At 33.5% G+C, this 15965-nt stretch overlaps 1 protein-coding gene across 1 annotated transcript in view; it reads right to left on the bottom strand.

Moving 5' to 3' along the window:
* Positions 1–2329: 2329 nt before the first annotated feature.
* The window catches only part of LOC136843480 (propionyl-CoA carboxylase alpha chain, mitochondrial-like), a 194564-nt gene continuing 180928 nt past the window's right edge, over positions 2330–15965 (bottom strand). Inside the window, exons 13-14 of the mRNA XM_067112019.1 lie at positions 14780–14885; positions 2330–7569 (exon numbers count right to left, since the gene is read on the bottom strand). Coding sequence (XP_066968120.1) covers positions 7454–7569; positions 14780–14885 — 222 coding nt within the window. The 3' untranslated portion in view covers positions 2330–7453. The remainder of the gene's footprint in view (positions 7570–14779; positions 14886–15965) is intronic.

The following is a 15965-nucleotide window of genomic DNA, read 5'->3' on the forward strand; positions in this document are numbered from 1 at the left end:
TTCTAAACTGTAAAAGACAGTCCTGAAGATTAATGCCCTAGCATATAACCCTTAGTGCTCTTGGTATCAGGGCTACAGTCACTGTCTTCCTTGCAGCAACTATCTAACACAGTATGTATTGCACTCCTCCATACTCTGGCATCTTTCCATTTACAGGGATCCTGCAAGATCCTATGATTTATCTGGATATGATGCCAGTAGATGACATTATTGCTTCCTTATTTGGGTTCACCCAACTCCTCACAAATAGATGTCACTTCCCAGTTTTACAATGACCTCCACTTTCTCATGAATCATGGTCTTACCATTAAGCCTGAGGAATGTTCACATCCCAAATAAGCAAGTGATTTTCATGCTAGGAAGGCATATCATCAATTAAGTCTCTGAGGTTTCTTCACGGTTACAGTGTCACCAGTTCATCAACAAGAAAGGTTGATGTAAGTTCCTTACCAACTTCTTTCTGTTGTTAATCCATTCAGAATGAAAGTGGTGGCTTCTGATCTTCATTCAATTACAAAAGGATACACTGTGTTTCTGTTATAAAAAGGAATCCAGTAGATATCTGTCTATCCCTCTTCAAGGAGATATCTCTTCAAGGAGATATCTTAAGAACTGTCAGGTGAGGTAAATATCTAAGAACTGTCAGGTGGGGTAAAGTGTTCTAGTTTTTAACTATCTGATTTGCTTAATACTATAATGGGTATCCAGTCTTACAACCTGCAACTGGTATTCTTACTCACTCTGGGGGCACTATAAAATGGTACTAACAGTATGACATTTTGAATATGGCTCTTTTGAGAGGCACAGTCCATCAGCTCACATCAATGCAAGCACTCTATCTCATAAGGATTATGGGGCACCTTATGTGGCGAATCCATAGAGGAAGCTTGACAGAGTTCAGATTGCCCTAAACCACTGCCTCTCTCAAAAGTCCTTAATCAATAAATAGTAGCCTCATCATGTACTTTGTTTCGTTTCTGGAGAAAATGATTCCCCTAGAGCTATTCTGCTTTCAGTCAGCAACCTAACATCCAATGATAGTCATCAAGACATCACTTGGTGAAGAGCTGCTATAGTCTTCAGAAAGTCCCATGCTTATCCTTACCTCAGCAAAGGACCACTGGTCTCTTACCTCAACCTGCTGGAACTAAAGGTGGTCTTTCTTATACTCAAAGTTCTCCAGGATCATAATAACAAGTATAACAGAAGTGACATTGAATAATGACACCAGTCACTTAATCCTGGAACCAGCAGCATGGAAGTTTAGCAACAATGTGACAAGGGCCACAGATTCTTACTGTATGCACAATTGACAGTCATCTACATTATCCTAAGGTTCATTCCATGTCATGTGTTAGTGATCCAACTGAGTTTGCTGGGAGCTGTAGAGTCTTTCACCCTTCTCTCATCAACTTCACTTTAACCAATTTCTTTGAAAAATTCAGACAATATAATTCTATTAGAAAATTCTTTTTGATTCCACTGCATGAAAACTGGCTAGACCCAAAATGCCTCAAACTCTAAGCAACAAAGTGGGCAGGCTTCGAAGATTTGTGATGACAGAGGCACTTCTTTTCACTGGAGAGCTGATTTTAAAGTAATTGCTTATACTTTGTATGAGCACATAAAACTAATTTTTTTTCTTAAATGCAAATAATTACTTGGGCATTCCCTCATTCCTCTTAATCTGGATACTAACAGATCAATAAAGCTGATACACTTTATGAGGGTGTGGGGCATGGACACATACACTACCTTTGTATGGTGCTCCAAGTAACCAGTAACTTGAAGATGTAGATATTTAATCTTAAAAGAAAACTGCCATAACAATGATTTCAGTAAAACTTTTTAGACGTGTTTGACAACAAGACTATGTACAGTAATTAGCTTGCCACTGATATTCTTTTGGGAAGTCAGACATAATTGAAATACAATAAACAAAATGAAAAAACACACATTGCTGCAGTGGGGCCATATTTAATATTCTATCTATATTTTTAATTAGTATTTAATTAATATTTACTTTAATTCTAAAGCATAAAGAAATAAATTAAAAAATGGATGAAAAGAGCAAACATATTGCACATCCAAATCCACTGATATTTCCTATCTGTTCATTAGTTATGAATAACTACAATACTGAGGTATGCACTTAATCTAAAGTCACTTGCAAAAAACCTAAAAATATTTACATATTGTGGTTGTCTTGCTCTCGTGTTCTGCTCGTACACTCTTAAAAAAATATACATCTATGGCAAAACCCACTAAATTCTTTATATGCATCTCTTGTGCACGGGTGCATGGAGAAATTTCACAATTATCTCACTACTCAAAGCATGAAAATATTTATTACTTTCATGTAATATACAGTAGATTAAATTAGTTTCTTAAGTCCCGCTCTTTTGGGCTCTACAGAATAACAAACTTCTAACAATCAAAATGTTATCAACATATAATGTACAGAACACTTAAGTTGCCATCACAAAACTTCAGTAATAGAAGTCATATGCATATAATGAAATAAATACAATCACTGATTTATAAATTATAAGTTCTGAAAATTTCCAATTATAAATTCTTCTTTTGAGTGTCATAATCATTAAATGATAAAAATGTTTACTTTGGAACAAAGGTGAAACTAGTTAAAAAAATAATAATAATATTCACTTCAACAGATCCACTTTAAATTTACGAAATTCAAAGGGAGGATACTTAAAACCACATACATTATAAAAGTTAGTGCCATATATGAAAATAAATCTAAGAAAAAATAAAGTTCTATGAACATAAAAATAGAGTCAAACTGTTTTTGGTGAACTTTTGTTTGTAAAAGTTTTCAGTACAAGAGTTAAATGAGATGGCATTTCCTGACAAACTGGAACAAATACTTTCAGTAAAATACATTAATTCTTCAACTTTCCAGGGTATGTTTAGTGAAAGACCTTTCTCTACACTTGTTAGTAGGTATAAGCAGGAAATCATAAAGGACAACATACAAATGAAATCTACTTCACCATCTCTACATTGGACAACAGATAAAACTACAGCACATGATCTCTCATTTTTTCTAACTAAACCAAGATAGTACTAAATCTGAGATAGGGCAAGAAAAATGATCCATGTCGTTTTATTTTTTCATTAAAATATATTGCTACTGTATCAGTCTAAGGTAGAACCAGTGTCAGACTTCCTGTAAAATGCTTATAAGTAGGCAATCATGGAGGAAAACAACCAAAACAAAGTATAATGGACAACAGATAAACTATAGCAAATAACCTTTCAAATTATACCAGACCCGAGTTAAAGCAAGAAAAAATATTTCATAAGTAGTCTTCCTTTTCCACCATTAAGAATACATTTACATGCAGCACATTGAAAGTTGAGTTATTAAAAATACTGTATGGCAAAGTCACTTATGTATGCATTTTCTATACCACAAATAATTCATCCATGCTCATCTGGAATGTGTGGTCTGAAACCAGATTTTTTTTAACAAAAGTACGTGTGTAATTTAAATTCATAATTGGATATTCTGCTACTGATGTTTATTTGGATAAAAAAAAAAAAACTGGGTCATTTTCATAAATCTGCCATTGCTTTGTCTTTTAAGGGTTGGTTTTCAGACTTGAGAGTACTGTACAGTATTTTTGTCTTCAATTTCTAGTCAACCAGCAGGTACAGTATTTGCAATCTCTTGACATTATGTAGTTCATTATGGTCCATAAATTTTTTACATAATATCTGAAAGGTTTTCATGCTTATTTTGTCATTATATAATTTTCTCAACCCGTCAATACCAAAAAACTGCTTGATTTCAATCCAGTTTGCCTTTTGGAAGCTGAAAGCTGACAAGGAAAATGGAATGACATTTGGGGTGAGATTTGAGATGGACTTTACATGATTATATATACCATGACTAATTAGACTGCCTGGAAAGTCTTAAAAATGCTTTGAAATGTTGCCCAACAAGTAATAATTGTTTGGAAAAATTATGTTCCAAGATACTTTTTTCTTCTGAAAGCATAGGCCTTGTGCCAAATGATATTTCTGCTGTAGATTATTTGTGTTACATACATTAGTTAAGCATTCTAACATCCTGATTTCAGATGATTTACTGTGCAAGTAAATAACTAACTCTCTTTATTTACTAAGCAAGGTAATAACTAGCTCACTTGGTATTGCCTTAGGAAAGATGAAATAACTAATCCCTTGCAAAATGAGAAAAATAAAAAATAATCTTAAAAATGAGGAAAGACAGGGTAATTGCTTCAATTAAAATGAAGTACTGTACTTAAATTTCCCATGGATGATGAAAAGCCTTGACACAGAATCCACGCTAAGTTACCTGGTCTCTAGTTTTAAAATACACTTACAAACAAATAAAAGGGGAACTTTTTTTAAATGCTTTTATAAATTTGCTTTTATTGACTATTTAATATTATTAACTAGTTAGTTTTCTTATGATTCTTAAGTCAGCCTGCATTAACCCTTACTGGGCAGACATGATCATATGAGGAACTATAACAGGTTTTGAGTGAAAACTGGGCTAACACAAATAAGTATTAATATTTCATGCCATAGAGTTTGGATAAATTTAACAGGAAAAATGTTCATATCACTTCAATTGGCCATAAATGACTTATAGCAACTCTAGTACCTCAGTACAGGGCCAACTACAGGACAGAGGTGGATGATCAGTGTGCCTTGAGACTTCAAGGGGAACTTACTGCCCCTCTCTATCCCAGGATGTCTTCTTATTTGTTTGCTCATAAATATACCCAGAGATTGCTGTTGGTTTTAGTTCTTCTCTTTTATGATAATATGTCACCTATAATTGCAATTTTGCAAAGAAAAGTGCAAAGAAATATTAGAAAAAACATGTATACCTCACAAACAATACTGCATCTCCCCATCTCAGTAAATCTTGTAAATATTTTACAATAAATATACTTAGAATCTGTTAATAATTTTAGTTCTTATCTGTTATGTGTGAGCTGTAATTATAATTTTTTACAAAATAAAATTTTAAAAATGTTAGAAAAAATATGTATAACTTGGTAAAATTAGCATATCTTTATGAGTGTCTTGGAAAAGAGGCCCCGCACAGGATTATAAATATTCACTTTCAACTTCCCGTGGAAGGTACAGAAAAATTTTTATAATTATTTTTTTCTTACACCATGTGCATTTGCATATCTTCCTCTTTCCATTGATGTGTTTTTTTCTTAAATTGGCCAATCTTTAACTTTGACTGGTCTGGGGGTGTGCTTAATACAGTATATATTTTAGCCCATCCTGTAAAGGTTAATTGGCCTTCAGACCATCCTCAATACAGGGTATTTTTCCTTATTATTTTCAAATCCACTACAATTCTTAATATTTTTGTTAGTTACCTCACTTTTATCACAATCATCTAAGGCAAGAAAGTGAAATTCCATATTTCAAATTTATGAATTGCTTATCAAATTATATTGCACATATCAGTAATAAACATCAATTCCTTCCACATTGCCCTCAAAATACCTTTTCTTCTCAATATTAAGTAGCAGACAGTTTTCCCTTGGCACTGAAGAGTATACAGAAAGTAACATGGTTTTGTTGGCATAAAGTACTACATCACATGACCCAATGACTTTCTGACTAAAGCCACATCAAGAAGGGTACACGTGGATTAGCACACTAAGTCTCAAATGCTGTTTTTGATTTCAGTCATTTTGTCAGATTTTAAGTTGTTTAATTAGTATTTCTGCCAGCACCCAAAGTTTACTGATATTGCTTAAGGTCTCCAATTGATTTGGATGTGAAAAGTCAACAAGAAAATATTTTGGAGCTCCTATTTTTCACAGCATATTATACAGCCTTTGCAAGGTAACTTTTCACAAGAAATAAAATAAAATTGGTTTCTTATGAACGCTGCATCCAAAATTGATGCAAAAGATGTAAATCAGTTTCACTATTTGCTTCCAATATACTTCGGTACCCTACCTATCAAATATGTCAGAAATTACTGTTTGGAAACAGTAAAACCAGCATGAGGTTGGAAACCCTCTGTACTACATTCAACCACTTTCTGCTTTATTTACATAATTTCTTTTTATCTTTTTAATTATTATCAAACCGATAAAAAGAAAAATACACTTCATAAGTAAACATAATAGTAGATGGTATTATTTGAATTTTAAAATATTTAGCAATGGTTAGATATAGGATGCCTTTGAAACACTGCAAAAATGATTAGATTCCTCCAAACCTCTAGATTCATCAAAGTTAAAATTATTATGATTCCTCCAAACCTCTATATTCATCAAAGTTACTCTATCATCTATTTATCTTTCCCATTCAAAATTTAAGAATAAAATTATAAAAACTTGTCAAATCTTAAAATGGTGTCTAATGATTCTTTGCATTAGCTCATTACGAAAATATTTTTGATCAAACACCATTTTACAAAGATCTTGATACTGAAAGTTAAAATATCTTTCACTATACAGAAAAATGGTAAGAAAATAATCCGTATTCTGCTCTTTCTCTCTTTTTTTTATAAGCTCAAAGAGATGTGTGGTAGGATGTTCTATTTTTACAACAGGCAAATGACCATCCAAGAACAGGCCTACTGAAATCGCTAAAATGTATTCTTTACTTCCACACTGCACTACTTTTGTTGTAAAGATTACAGTAATAAATGAACAACAAGGTAATAAAAATATGGGAAAATGACAGAGAGAAATTTTCTGAAACATATTCCAACTAAGTCCTAAGATCACCTCAACTTTACTGCATTGTAGTTATCTTGAACAGGTCACAAAAAACAAAACTTAGTGGAACTTTCAGTTTTACCATAGTTTGTCTGAAAGGCTGACAATCAATTCAACAGAAGACTGACAGGAAGTTTTTTAATCCGAAAATCTGCTGATAATTCAGAAAATGCAACACTGGATTTTTATAATCACAGTGGGCTCATTTCAACTACGTAATAAGTTTTTATGCAAGATATATAAAAATACCACAATCATTACCAGCATACTTTTCTTGCACAAACCTGTAGTATCATGGCTTAGTAATACAACACTTTTTAAAAATTACATGTTCAAAAGATCACTCTGAAAATTATTTTAAATACAGTATTTTTTAGAACACTACAAAAAGATATCACAAGTATCCTGTACCCAAGGATATTTTATGGCAATAAAATCTTGCAGACTCATAGTAACCTCTATGTAAGAGACAAAAATTGTTTGTTTTTTCACATGATTGCCTCAGGAGTCATACATCACATTTTAGTCTTTTATCCATCTCAGTCTAAATCACATAGTACAATTACCTAATTGCTCGAATAATTCTAAATCACTCTAGCATGTTTCATATTTTTCCATTCACTATCTTACAATCTTCTTCTTCTTCTTCCCAGCTTGTTACATGGTCTACACTAAATTGTTTTCTATGCACAAAAAATCTATTCCAGCTCAACTAATACTTGTTCTTCTTCCACGGTATCTCCAACCTTTACGTGAACAGCTTTCACTTTTCCTGTAGCAGCTGCTGCAAGAGAATTCTGCATCTTCATGGCTTCTGTTAATAAGTAAAGGAGATAAAAGAGTTTACAAATTTCTTAATCAACGAAACTCCAATATATTAACATCCTAACAGTTACACATTTTGAGAAACTAATAAAAAGGGTCATGAAAGGTGCAAGATTTTGAGTGTTTGTGAAAGAGGAAAGATGAAGGTGAGTCAGCATGAGGGTACATGTAAACCAGGAATAACAACCCACAAATGTTGGCATGGATGATGGAAGTGTGGAGATGGTTGCCTTGTGTAGGAAAATGGATTAGCTGATTTGTATAAGTATTTGGAAGTAACTGTAATGGATGATTTTAGGGTGATAAAAATGTCATTGTTAGCAAAATCTGGAATGTCAAAGGTGAGAAATATGAGGGTACATGAAAATACACAATGGTTAGCTTGATTAAAAATGGATTTGATAACTTGGTTATGGAAAATAAATACAGGAGGATATGTTAAAAAGATATAAAGTTTAAAAGTCTTTCAAAAAAGGCAGAGAGGGAGACCAAGCAAATGCTGACTAAATGGAGCAGAATATAAGATGAAATGACAGGGCATTCATATTCAGAAAGCAACATCATTTATGCCTGTTCAATACTACTTACAATGCAGCTGATGCTGTGTCAGCTTTGTACAGAAGTTTTTATTTTAATTACAGTGGGAAAATCCAAGTAATTCTATTACTAGTCATAAGGACCGGCAAGAGCAGTAGTATTCTACAACAGAATGCCATATAATATAAATTATGGAGGCAGTAGCACTTCCTAAAATAGATACAGAGTGAGTAGCAGAGGCACTGCTGAAGTTTTCAGCAAGGAAGAATCTCCAAAGGAGATGCTTTGTGACTGAGGTACAGTTTACTTCGAAGTGCTAAGGAAGGTGAGATGTCTCATGACCACCAAGCAGCTATTTATTACTCTGTATATTCCAATATGCAAAGGACTGTGCAAAAGGATCATCAGTGAGCTAAAATCTATGCTGAAGACGTGCAAGGAGAGACTGAAGAACTGGGACCAGCATCTATTGTACCAGACATCCTGTTTGCTTATAGAAAGGTATCACCGTCAAGCACCAGATTGTCACTATTCAAGTTACTGTATGGAAGGACCGTCAGAGGACTGATACAGATTCTCAAGGAATTGTGGACGGATAACTGCCAGGTTGAAGTGTGCAAAACCTACTAGAATGTGTTGGAGTTAAGGAATCACCTGAAAAAGACCTGTTGACTAGCCAGAGAGAATCTATATGACATAAAGACGAAAAGAAGATCACTATGATAAGACAACCTGAGACCATCATTTCAAGGTGGGACAAGAGTGTTAGTGTTACTACCAACAGAGGCAAACAATCTGATTTTGCAGCAGAGAGGGCCTTAAAAAGTTAAAGAGGTGGTTAATCACATATACTAGAAATTTGATGCTCACAGGGAAATGAAGACTTCATACGAACATTCTAACCGGCTACCAAGGGAGAGAAGCAAATGAAAATACAATGATCTCTAAAATAAACATTTTCTCGAATATATAAATTCATTTGAATATGAAATTTTCTTATTCCCAGCCATGTCATTTTAGAGGCATACGTTGTAAACCTGTGAAGGTTATTGTCAGCTGTTTTGTAATTATGTGAAACCTCATCATAAAACTTGGACTGAATTTGCTTCAGAAAAATTAAGGTTTTTAAGAAGTGGCTTTGAATCAGATAATGTACTTACTTATTAACTTGTTAATCTCACTGTAACAGAGGAATTTAAGACACGTCTACCGCAAAATATCATGTATATAGTGATAAGGAAGAGAAAGATATGAAAAAGGCAGCTGTTTTAGCCGACAACAATTCATTAATACTTAAAGGCAGCCCATAGAACATAACAGCTATGTGATAGAGATAGGAAGACTGAAAAGGGTTTGTTTTGCAATCACTGTTAGAAGGAAAGTCATGTTATTAGCCATTGTCCAAATCCTGCATGTAAGAAGGGAAAAAGGTCTGAAAACAAAGCTCTAGTGAAGGTGTTGCCAAGATACAAACCAGACATGAAGAATCAGAGGATAAGGATATGTTTAAGAAATTCATTTGTGATGGCACAATATCTTTGCCAAGTACTGTAGTGATAAACCTATTAGAGTAAGAATGTTAAGGGATACAGGTTCAAATCAAAGCACTGTAACCAAAAGTACTGTTCCACATCTCAAGTTGCTTGATGGAAATGTCAGTCAAGGATTTACCTAATGCCAAATTATTACCGCTTACTGAAGTATTTATAGACTGTCCGTATGTAACTAGTAAAGTAAAACTAGCAGTCAGAGAATGCAATTTTCCTTTGCCGGATGTACAGGTGGTACTTGGCAATGATCTTGCTGGAGAACTGTTGCTGCCCAATGTAATAAAGTATAACACTCCTAGAAATTATTGTATGAAAGAAAAATGAAAGAGATTGTGAAAGTGAAAAAGAGGAAAATGAAAGTAAGTTGAGAGCTGACAAAAGTTATGTGAACTTAATGACCCACAGTATGAAAAATAAAGAATAGGAGAAAATGAATATGCCCACCCTTGCAGACAGAGTACAGATAAGTAAGGAAAGCCTTAGAAAATTACAGAGGGCAGATCCAACTTTAAAGTGTATTTATAAGCAAGCCTAGGAGAAAGAAATGGAAAAGTTACATGGATATTACTTTAATGGGAGTGCCAGTGCCATAAGGCCCCATTGTAAAGTAAATGACTATTTCTACCTTATGACTGAAGAGATTTGCTTCAAATTTTTACCAATTATTCTACAACTAATAATGAAAATTCTCTCTTTAGAAAATTAGAAATTCGACTTCTAAGTTCATTTGTTTTGCAGTTGAAAAAATCATGGCGTCGCTTTCCAAAAATATATGCACAATTAAAAGTTGCACAGAAAAGTGATTTTCCCGACAACAAAATAAAGATATTTAGTTATACTACACTGTAAAAGCTTCAATGAATTTGGTTTGGTCTTCTCGGAGAAATAAGCATTTAGTTTTGAAAATAGTAAGCTTTGAGAAAACAGCAAAAAATAATTTTTGGACTTTCAAGAATCCTGAGAGAATCAGGATATCTTCAGCAAGTAATCCCTGTATCATTATAACCCACTTTCTCTATGACACTACTGCTAGAGAGAATGGATATTTTTGTGGGTGACAATTATATTTGTATAAATTTTTTGACATTCTTTTTAGAGGGTTTTTTACAATTTGTCGTTCACAGGGCCATACAAGCGATGAACAAAATTGTCCATGAACCAATCTAAACATTTTTTTTGGCAATAACATTTCAAGATATGTTTATTTACACATAAAACAGTCCAAAACAGCGTATAACTCAAACCTGATCCTATCCAGGATTATTCATACAAACTTTTTTGTGTTTTTTTACAATTTGTCATTCACAGTGCCATACGAGCAATGAACAAAGTTGTCCATGAACCAATCTCAACAATTTTTTTAGCAATAACTTTTCAAGATATGTTTATTTACACATATAAAAGTCCAAAAGAGTGTATAACTTACTTGATCCTATCCAAAATTATTCATACAAACATTTTTTACAAATATTTTTACAATTTGTGGTTACAGTGCCATACAAGTGATGAACAAAACTGTCAATTAACCAATCTAAATAATTTTTTTAACATTACTGCCTCAGGATATGCTTATTTGGACATAAAACACTTGAAAACTGTTAATAACTAAAATTTGATAATTCCTTGAAATTCAGCGGTCGGCACGCCCCTTAAAGATGATGTACTTTTTCAGGTTATATAGACCTTCTAGGCTGGGCAAAGATGAAACCTGGAGTGACCAAGAAGAATTGGTAGTCCCTTATGATTTGCGTAAAGTGCTCGCTCATAATGTTTATTCTCATTTTGAAATAACCGAAATGTACAACTTGTTATTGTATGACTTTTTCTGGCCTAAAATGAAGGCTGATGTAAATTTTGTCAACACTGCCATACTTGCCAAACTGCTGGTAAACCTAATGGGGTTATACCAAAGACACCTTTGAATCTTACACTTGTCCCCATGAGCCTTTCCATCGAATTATCATAGACTGTGTAGGTCCAATGCCCAATGCAAAGAAAGTTAAACATTATCTCGTGACTATCATGTGTCCAGCTACACGATTTCCTATTGCACTACCAATTAGGAATATTTCCTCTGAGAACTCCCTTCACCTTTTACTTAAGTATTTACAACCTACAGGTTTCCTAAGGAAATCCAGTGTGATGGGGGTTCTAATTTTGCCAACGATGTATTCCAGAAAACTATGAATGAGTTACAAAACAGTCTCTCTTATCTCCTTATCACCCAAAATCTGAGGGAGTATTAGCACATCATCATCAAACTTTAAAGTCATTACTTAAGAAAGTCTGTATTGAATTTGAATCTGACTGGGATGAAGGAATAAACTATTTACTCTTTATAATTAGGGAAGTACTTCGTGGATCTCTTGGTGTATCACCTTTTGAAATGCTATATGGTCATAAAGTCATGGTCCATTACAAATAGTTAAAGATAAGTTAATCTACAATAATAATGTAGAGGAAATAACAGCGAGTCAGTATTTACAAAAAATAAAAGGGAAAATGAATAAGATGAATAAATTTGCTCTAAATAACCTGTGTAAAAATCATGAAGATATGAAAATTAGGTATGATAAAAACACTAAAGCAAGGAAATTTAATGTTGGGGATTTAATCTTAGCCTTCTTTCCTGTCACTAGTTCTCCTTTTAAAAGTAAATTTTCTGGTCCTTATGTTATAGAGAAATTTTTAAATAATCAGAATTATGTATATCATAAAAACCCCAGATAGATTTAAAAGCACTCAGTTAGTACATGTCAATATGATGAAAGAATATCACACTGATTCCTCTGCTGCTTTATTTTGCTTTAGAGACACTAATAATATTGCAAAATCAAAGTCCACCATCTTAAAGGATGTAAATTATGAAGACCCAGAAATTTTAGGACCTCTTCCACAGTTTCTGCAGCACCTGAATGAGGAGCAACAGTGTAATATTAAGCATCTCTTGCAACAGTATGAAGACGTATGTAGTGATGATCCAAGCGAATGCAACTTCATTACTCACAACATTGGGTCAGTGTCAGGAGCTCATCCTATGCAACAAAACTACTAAAAAACAAATTTTGAAAAAATGAAGGTAATGAAAGAGGAGGTGGAGTATACTACTGTACAGTATACTGAAGCATAAGCATGCTGTTCCTAGTGAGTCACCCTGGGCTTCTCCTTGCCTACTAGTGCCAAAGTCTGATGGTAAGGTCAGATTATGTGCTAAAAATAATCTGTGCCAACTATAAAAAATTAAATTCAGTAACCACAAAAGACAGTTATCCTTCGCTACATATTGATGATACACTGGACTCCATTAGTAAGTCAAAACACTTAACCCAAATCGATTTGCTAAAGCTCACTTGAGCCATGTTATTGGAGGCGGGGAAATTTTACCCAAAACCACGAACATAAAGCCATACTAGATTATCCTAAAACTACAAACATACAAGAAGTTATGAGATTCATTAGAATGACTTCATATTATCACCTGTATTGCAAGAATTTCAGTAATGTACTTCATCCATTGATTAACCTAACTAGTACTAAAACCAAATTTGTGTGGGACAAATCTTGTAGTAATTCCTTCAAACAGATCAAAAGCTTACTTTGCACTTAGACAGTGCTATCTACTCCTGATCAATCGAAACTTTTTGTTCTCCAGGTAGATGCATGTGACTACAGGGTTGGTGCTGTCCTCCTACAAGAGAAATCTGAAACAAACTTACTTCACCCTGTGTCACACTATTCGTGCAGGTTGAAGAAGCACCAGAGATCCCTTTCTACTGTGAAGAAAGGACTACTTCATTAGCTATAGCGCAAGCCTTGTGGAAGTTTGAAGTCTGTTTTTCTTCCAATAACCCCATGACTGTGTACACCGACCACAACCCCTCATTTTCTTAAACAGAGCTCGAAATTTGAACAATAAGATTTTAAGATAGTTGCTATACTTGCAAAACTTTAACATTAATGTTAAACCCATTCATGGGAAAGGAAATAATCTAGCCTATGTACTGTCAAGAGCACCTGTACCCGAGAATACCTTACTTCAGTATGTTACGATCTCTTCGGTTGGGAGGAAATGTCAAGTGCCAGCATTCCTCTTCATAAATGGATCCATGTATATAATGTAAAAAATTTAAGTCTTGAATAAAAATTGTTCTTATTTCGTAACAAGCATGAAAATACTCTAAATATTTGTTACTATGTAGTATTTTAGTATCCTTGTAAAACCTCACCTCCTGACTCCCCCTACCATCCCCCTTCCCCTTACTCCCCTCCCCCTTCTCTCCCTCAAGTTTTCCTTTGTTCCAGTTTCTCCCACACCTGGTGCGTCTTGTCCCAGCTCCTGCCTCATAAGCATTTGTAGAGATCTTCTCCAATAATAGTGATTTATCATTTGCAAACAATATATTTTGGATCTGGGTATTGGGCAGAATATGTTGACAGTTTTTTGTTTGTGTTGGTAATGTTATAAATGGCAATATATTGGTATGTAAAGCCTTTTTTGTTATTTAATGAAATGTAGTAAAAGTTTTTTTGTGGTTTTTAATGCAACCTAATATTTTATTTTTTTTATATATACTGTATATGTAATAATTTTATGAACTTACCTACAACCTTGACTGGGCATACAACCCCTTAGCTTATGTATTTTGGTGGGGATGAAGAAGAGATTAGCTCCCTTTAAAACTTTTCCACCGATAGCATGTACAAACATTAAATCATGACTAAAGTGAACAAAGGGTTCCTCCTAGACCTAAGCAACTTAGATAACAGATTTTTTCATAGCAAAGACAATAACAATCTGTATAAGAATTATTCTATTCAAGGTGAAAACGAAGATTTTTCTTATCAGATTCAATGTCCACGGCTTTTTATTTAATGAAAACCATCTGGAATATCTTTCAAATTTTGAATACTGTAATTCTACAAATGCCAAATATTCAAAAGTTAAAAACCTGTTCTTCCAAGTTTAAGAAACAAAATCTAAATAGCAAAAACTGTACATTAATACAGTCAACAGAGAAATGGTTAATACAACGGACAACTAAAAACACACTCCTAAATCTGTAGTACAATACATCTCTTAAAAATTGTGAAAACCTCTGTAAAAGAGCTTACCTATAACACACAGTTCTTGTCCCTCTGAAACCATATCACCCGGCACACATGCCACTGATTTCACCAAACCAGGCATTGGAGACAAAACCTGCTTGCTCATATCGACCTGTTTAAAATATGAAATAATTAATAAATGCAAAATGAGAAAGCATTTCTTAAAATTATGATATATATATATATATATATATATATATATATATATATATATATATATATATATATATATATATATATATGTATGTATATGTATATATATATATATATATATATATATATATATATATATATATATATATATATATATATATATATATATATATATATACAGTATATATACTTTTGATAAGCGTAGCTGCTGTTCATCCTCAATTATACTGAAGTAATAATATTAGACAATGTTGTTCTTGAGAATCATTGGTAGATGACCTTTTTTAACCTAGTACGTAATTATGTTGGGCTACACTTTTGATGTAGTAACCTAACTTCTCATTTACAATAGGTCGCTGTGATTTTCAGTTCTCAACCATGCTCAAGTTCCAAACCTTGGCGTTTAGCAAAGCCAGTTTGTTATATGTAATACTTAATTACTGAACTACTATGAGATTCACAGCCAGTGTCCCGGTGTTTTTCCGGAATAAAATTTTATCAGCATATCTGACAAAGATGACACTTGGGTATCTTACATCCCTACCTAATTTTTTACTGTATTCTGTATTATGAAAGCTGCATAATTCTGGTAATTATAAGAGTAACACCGACTTCTTGTAGACATCGCCAGCAAACTCAGAGGAAGGTCTTTTGAAGATATAATGACATAACTTATGATGTCATTAACTTCCCTCCTTCTCGATGGATAACTGGCTATTCGTGAAAAAGTCTCAACCTCTGGCAACAACGAAATACAACCAATACTCCTTGTTTACACTTAGTAGTAGTAGTAGTAGTAGTAGTAGTAGTAGTATATAGGATTTATGCCTGAGGTCAAGTAATCCATCTTCTATAGGCTATTTTTCGTTCAAAAGACAATAATGCTTGTTACTATACCTTTGCAACTAGGTGGATTCACTTTATTGTACTCTTGGTGTCTGAAAAAGGGGAAAAATAAATGGTCGCTTGACTTTTGCTGCATAATATACGAGCAGCTAATATCTGTTAATATTTTCATTCGCTTATTATTATCAGGTTT

Source organism: Macrobrachium rosenbergii, chromosome 2 (assembly GCF_040412425.1).
Source record: "Macrobrachium rosenbergii isolate ZJJX-2024 chromosome 2, ASM4041242v1, whole genome shotgun sequence".
Lineage (NCBI taxonomy): Eukaryota > Metazoa > Arthropoda > Malacostraca > Decapoda > Palaemonidae > Macrobrachium > Macrobrachium rosenbergii.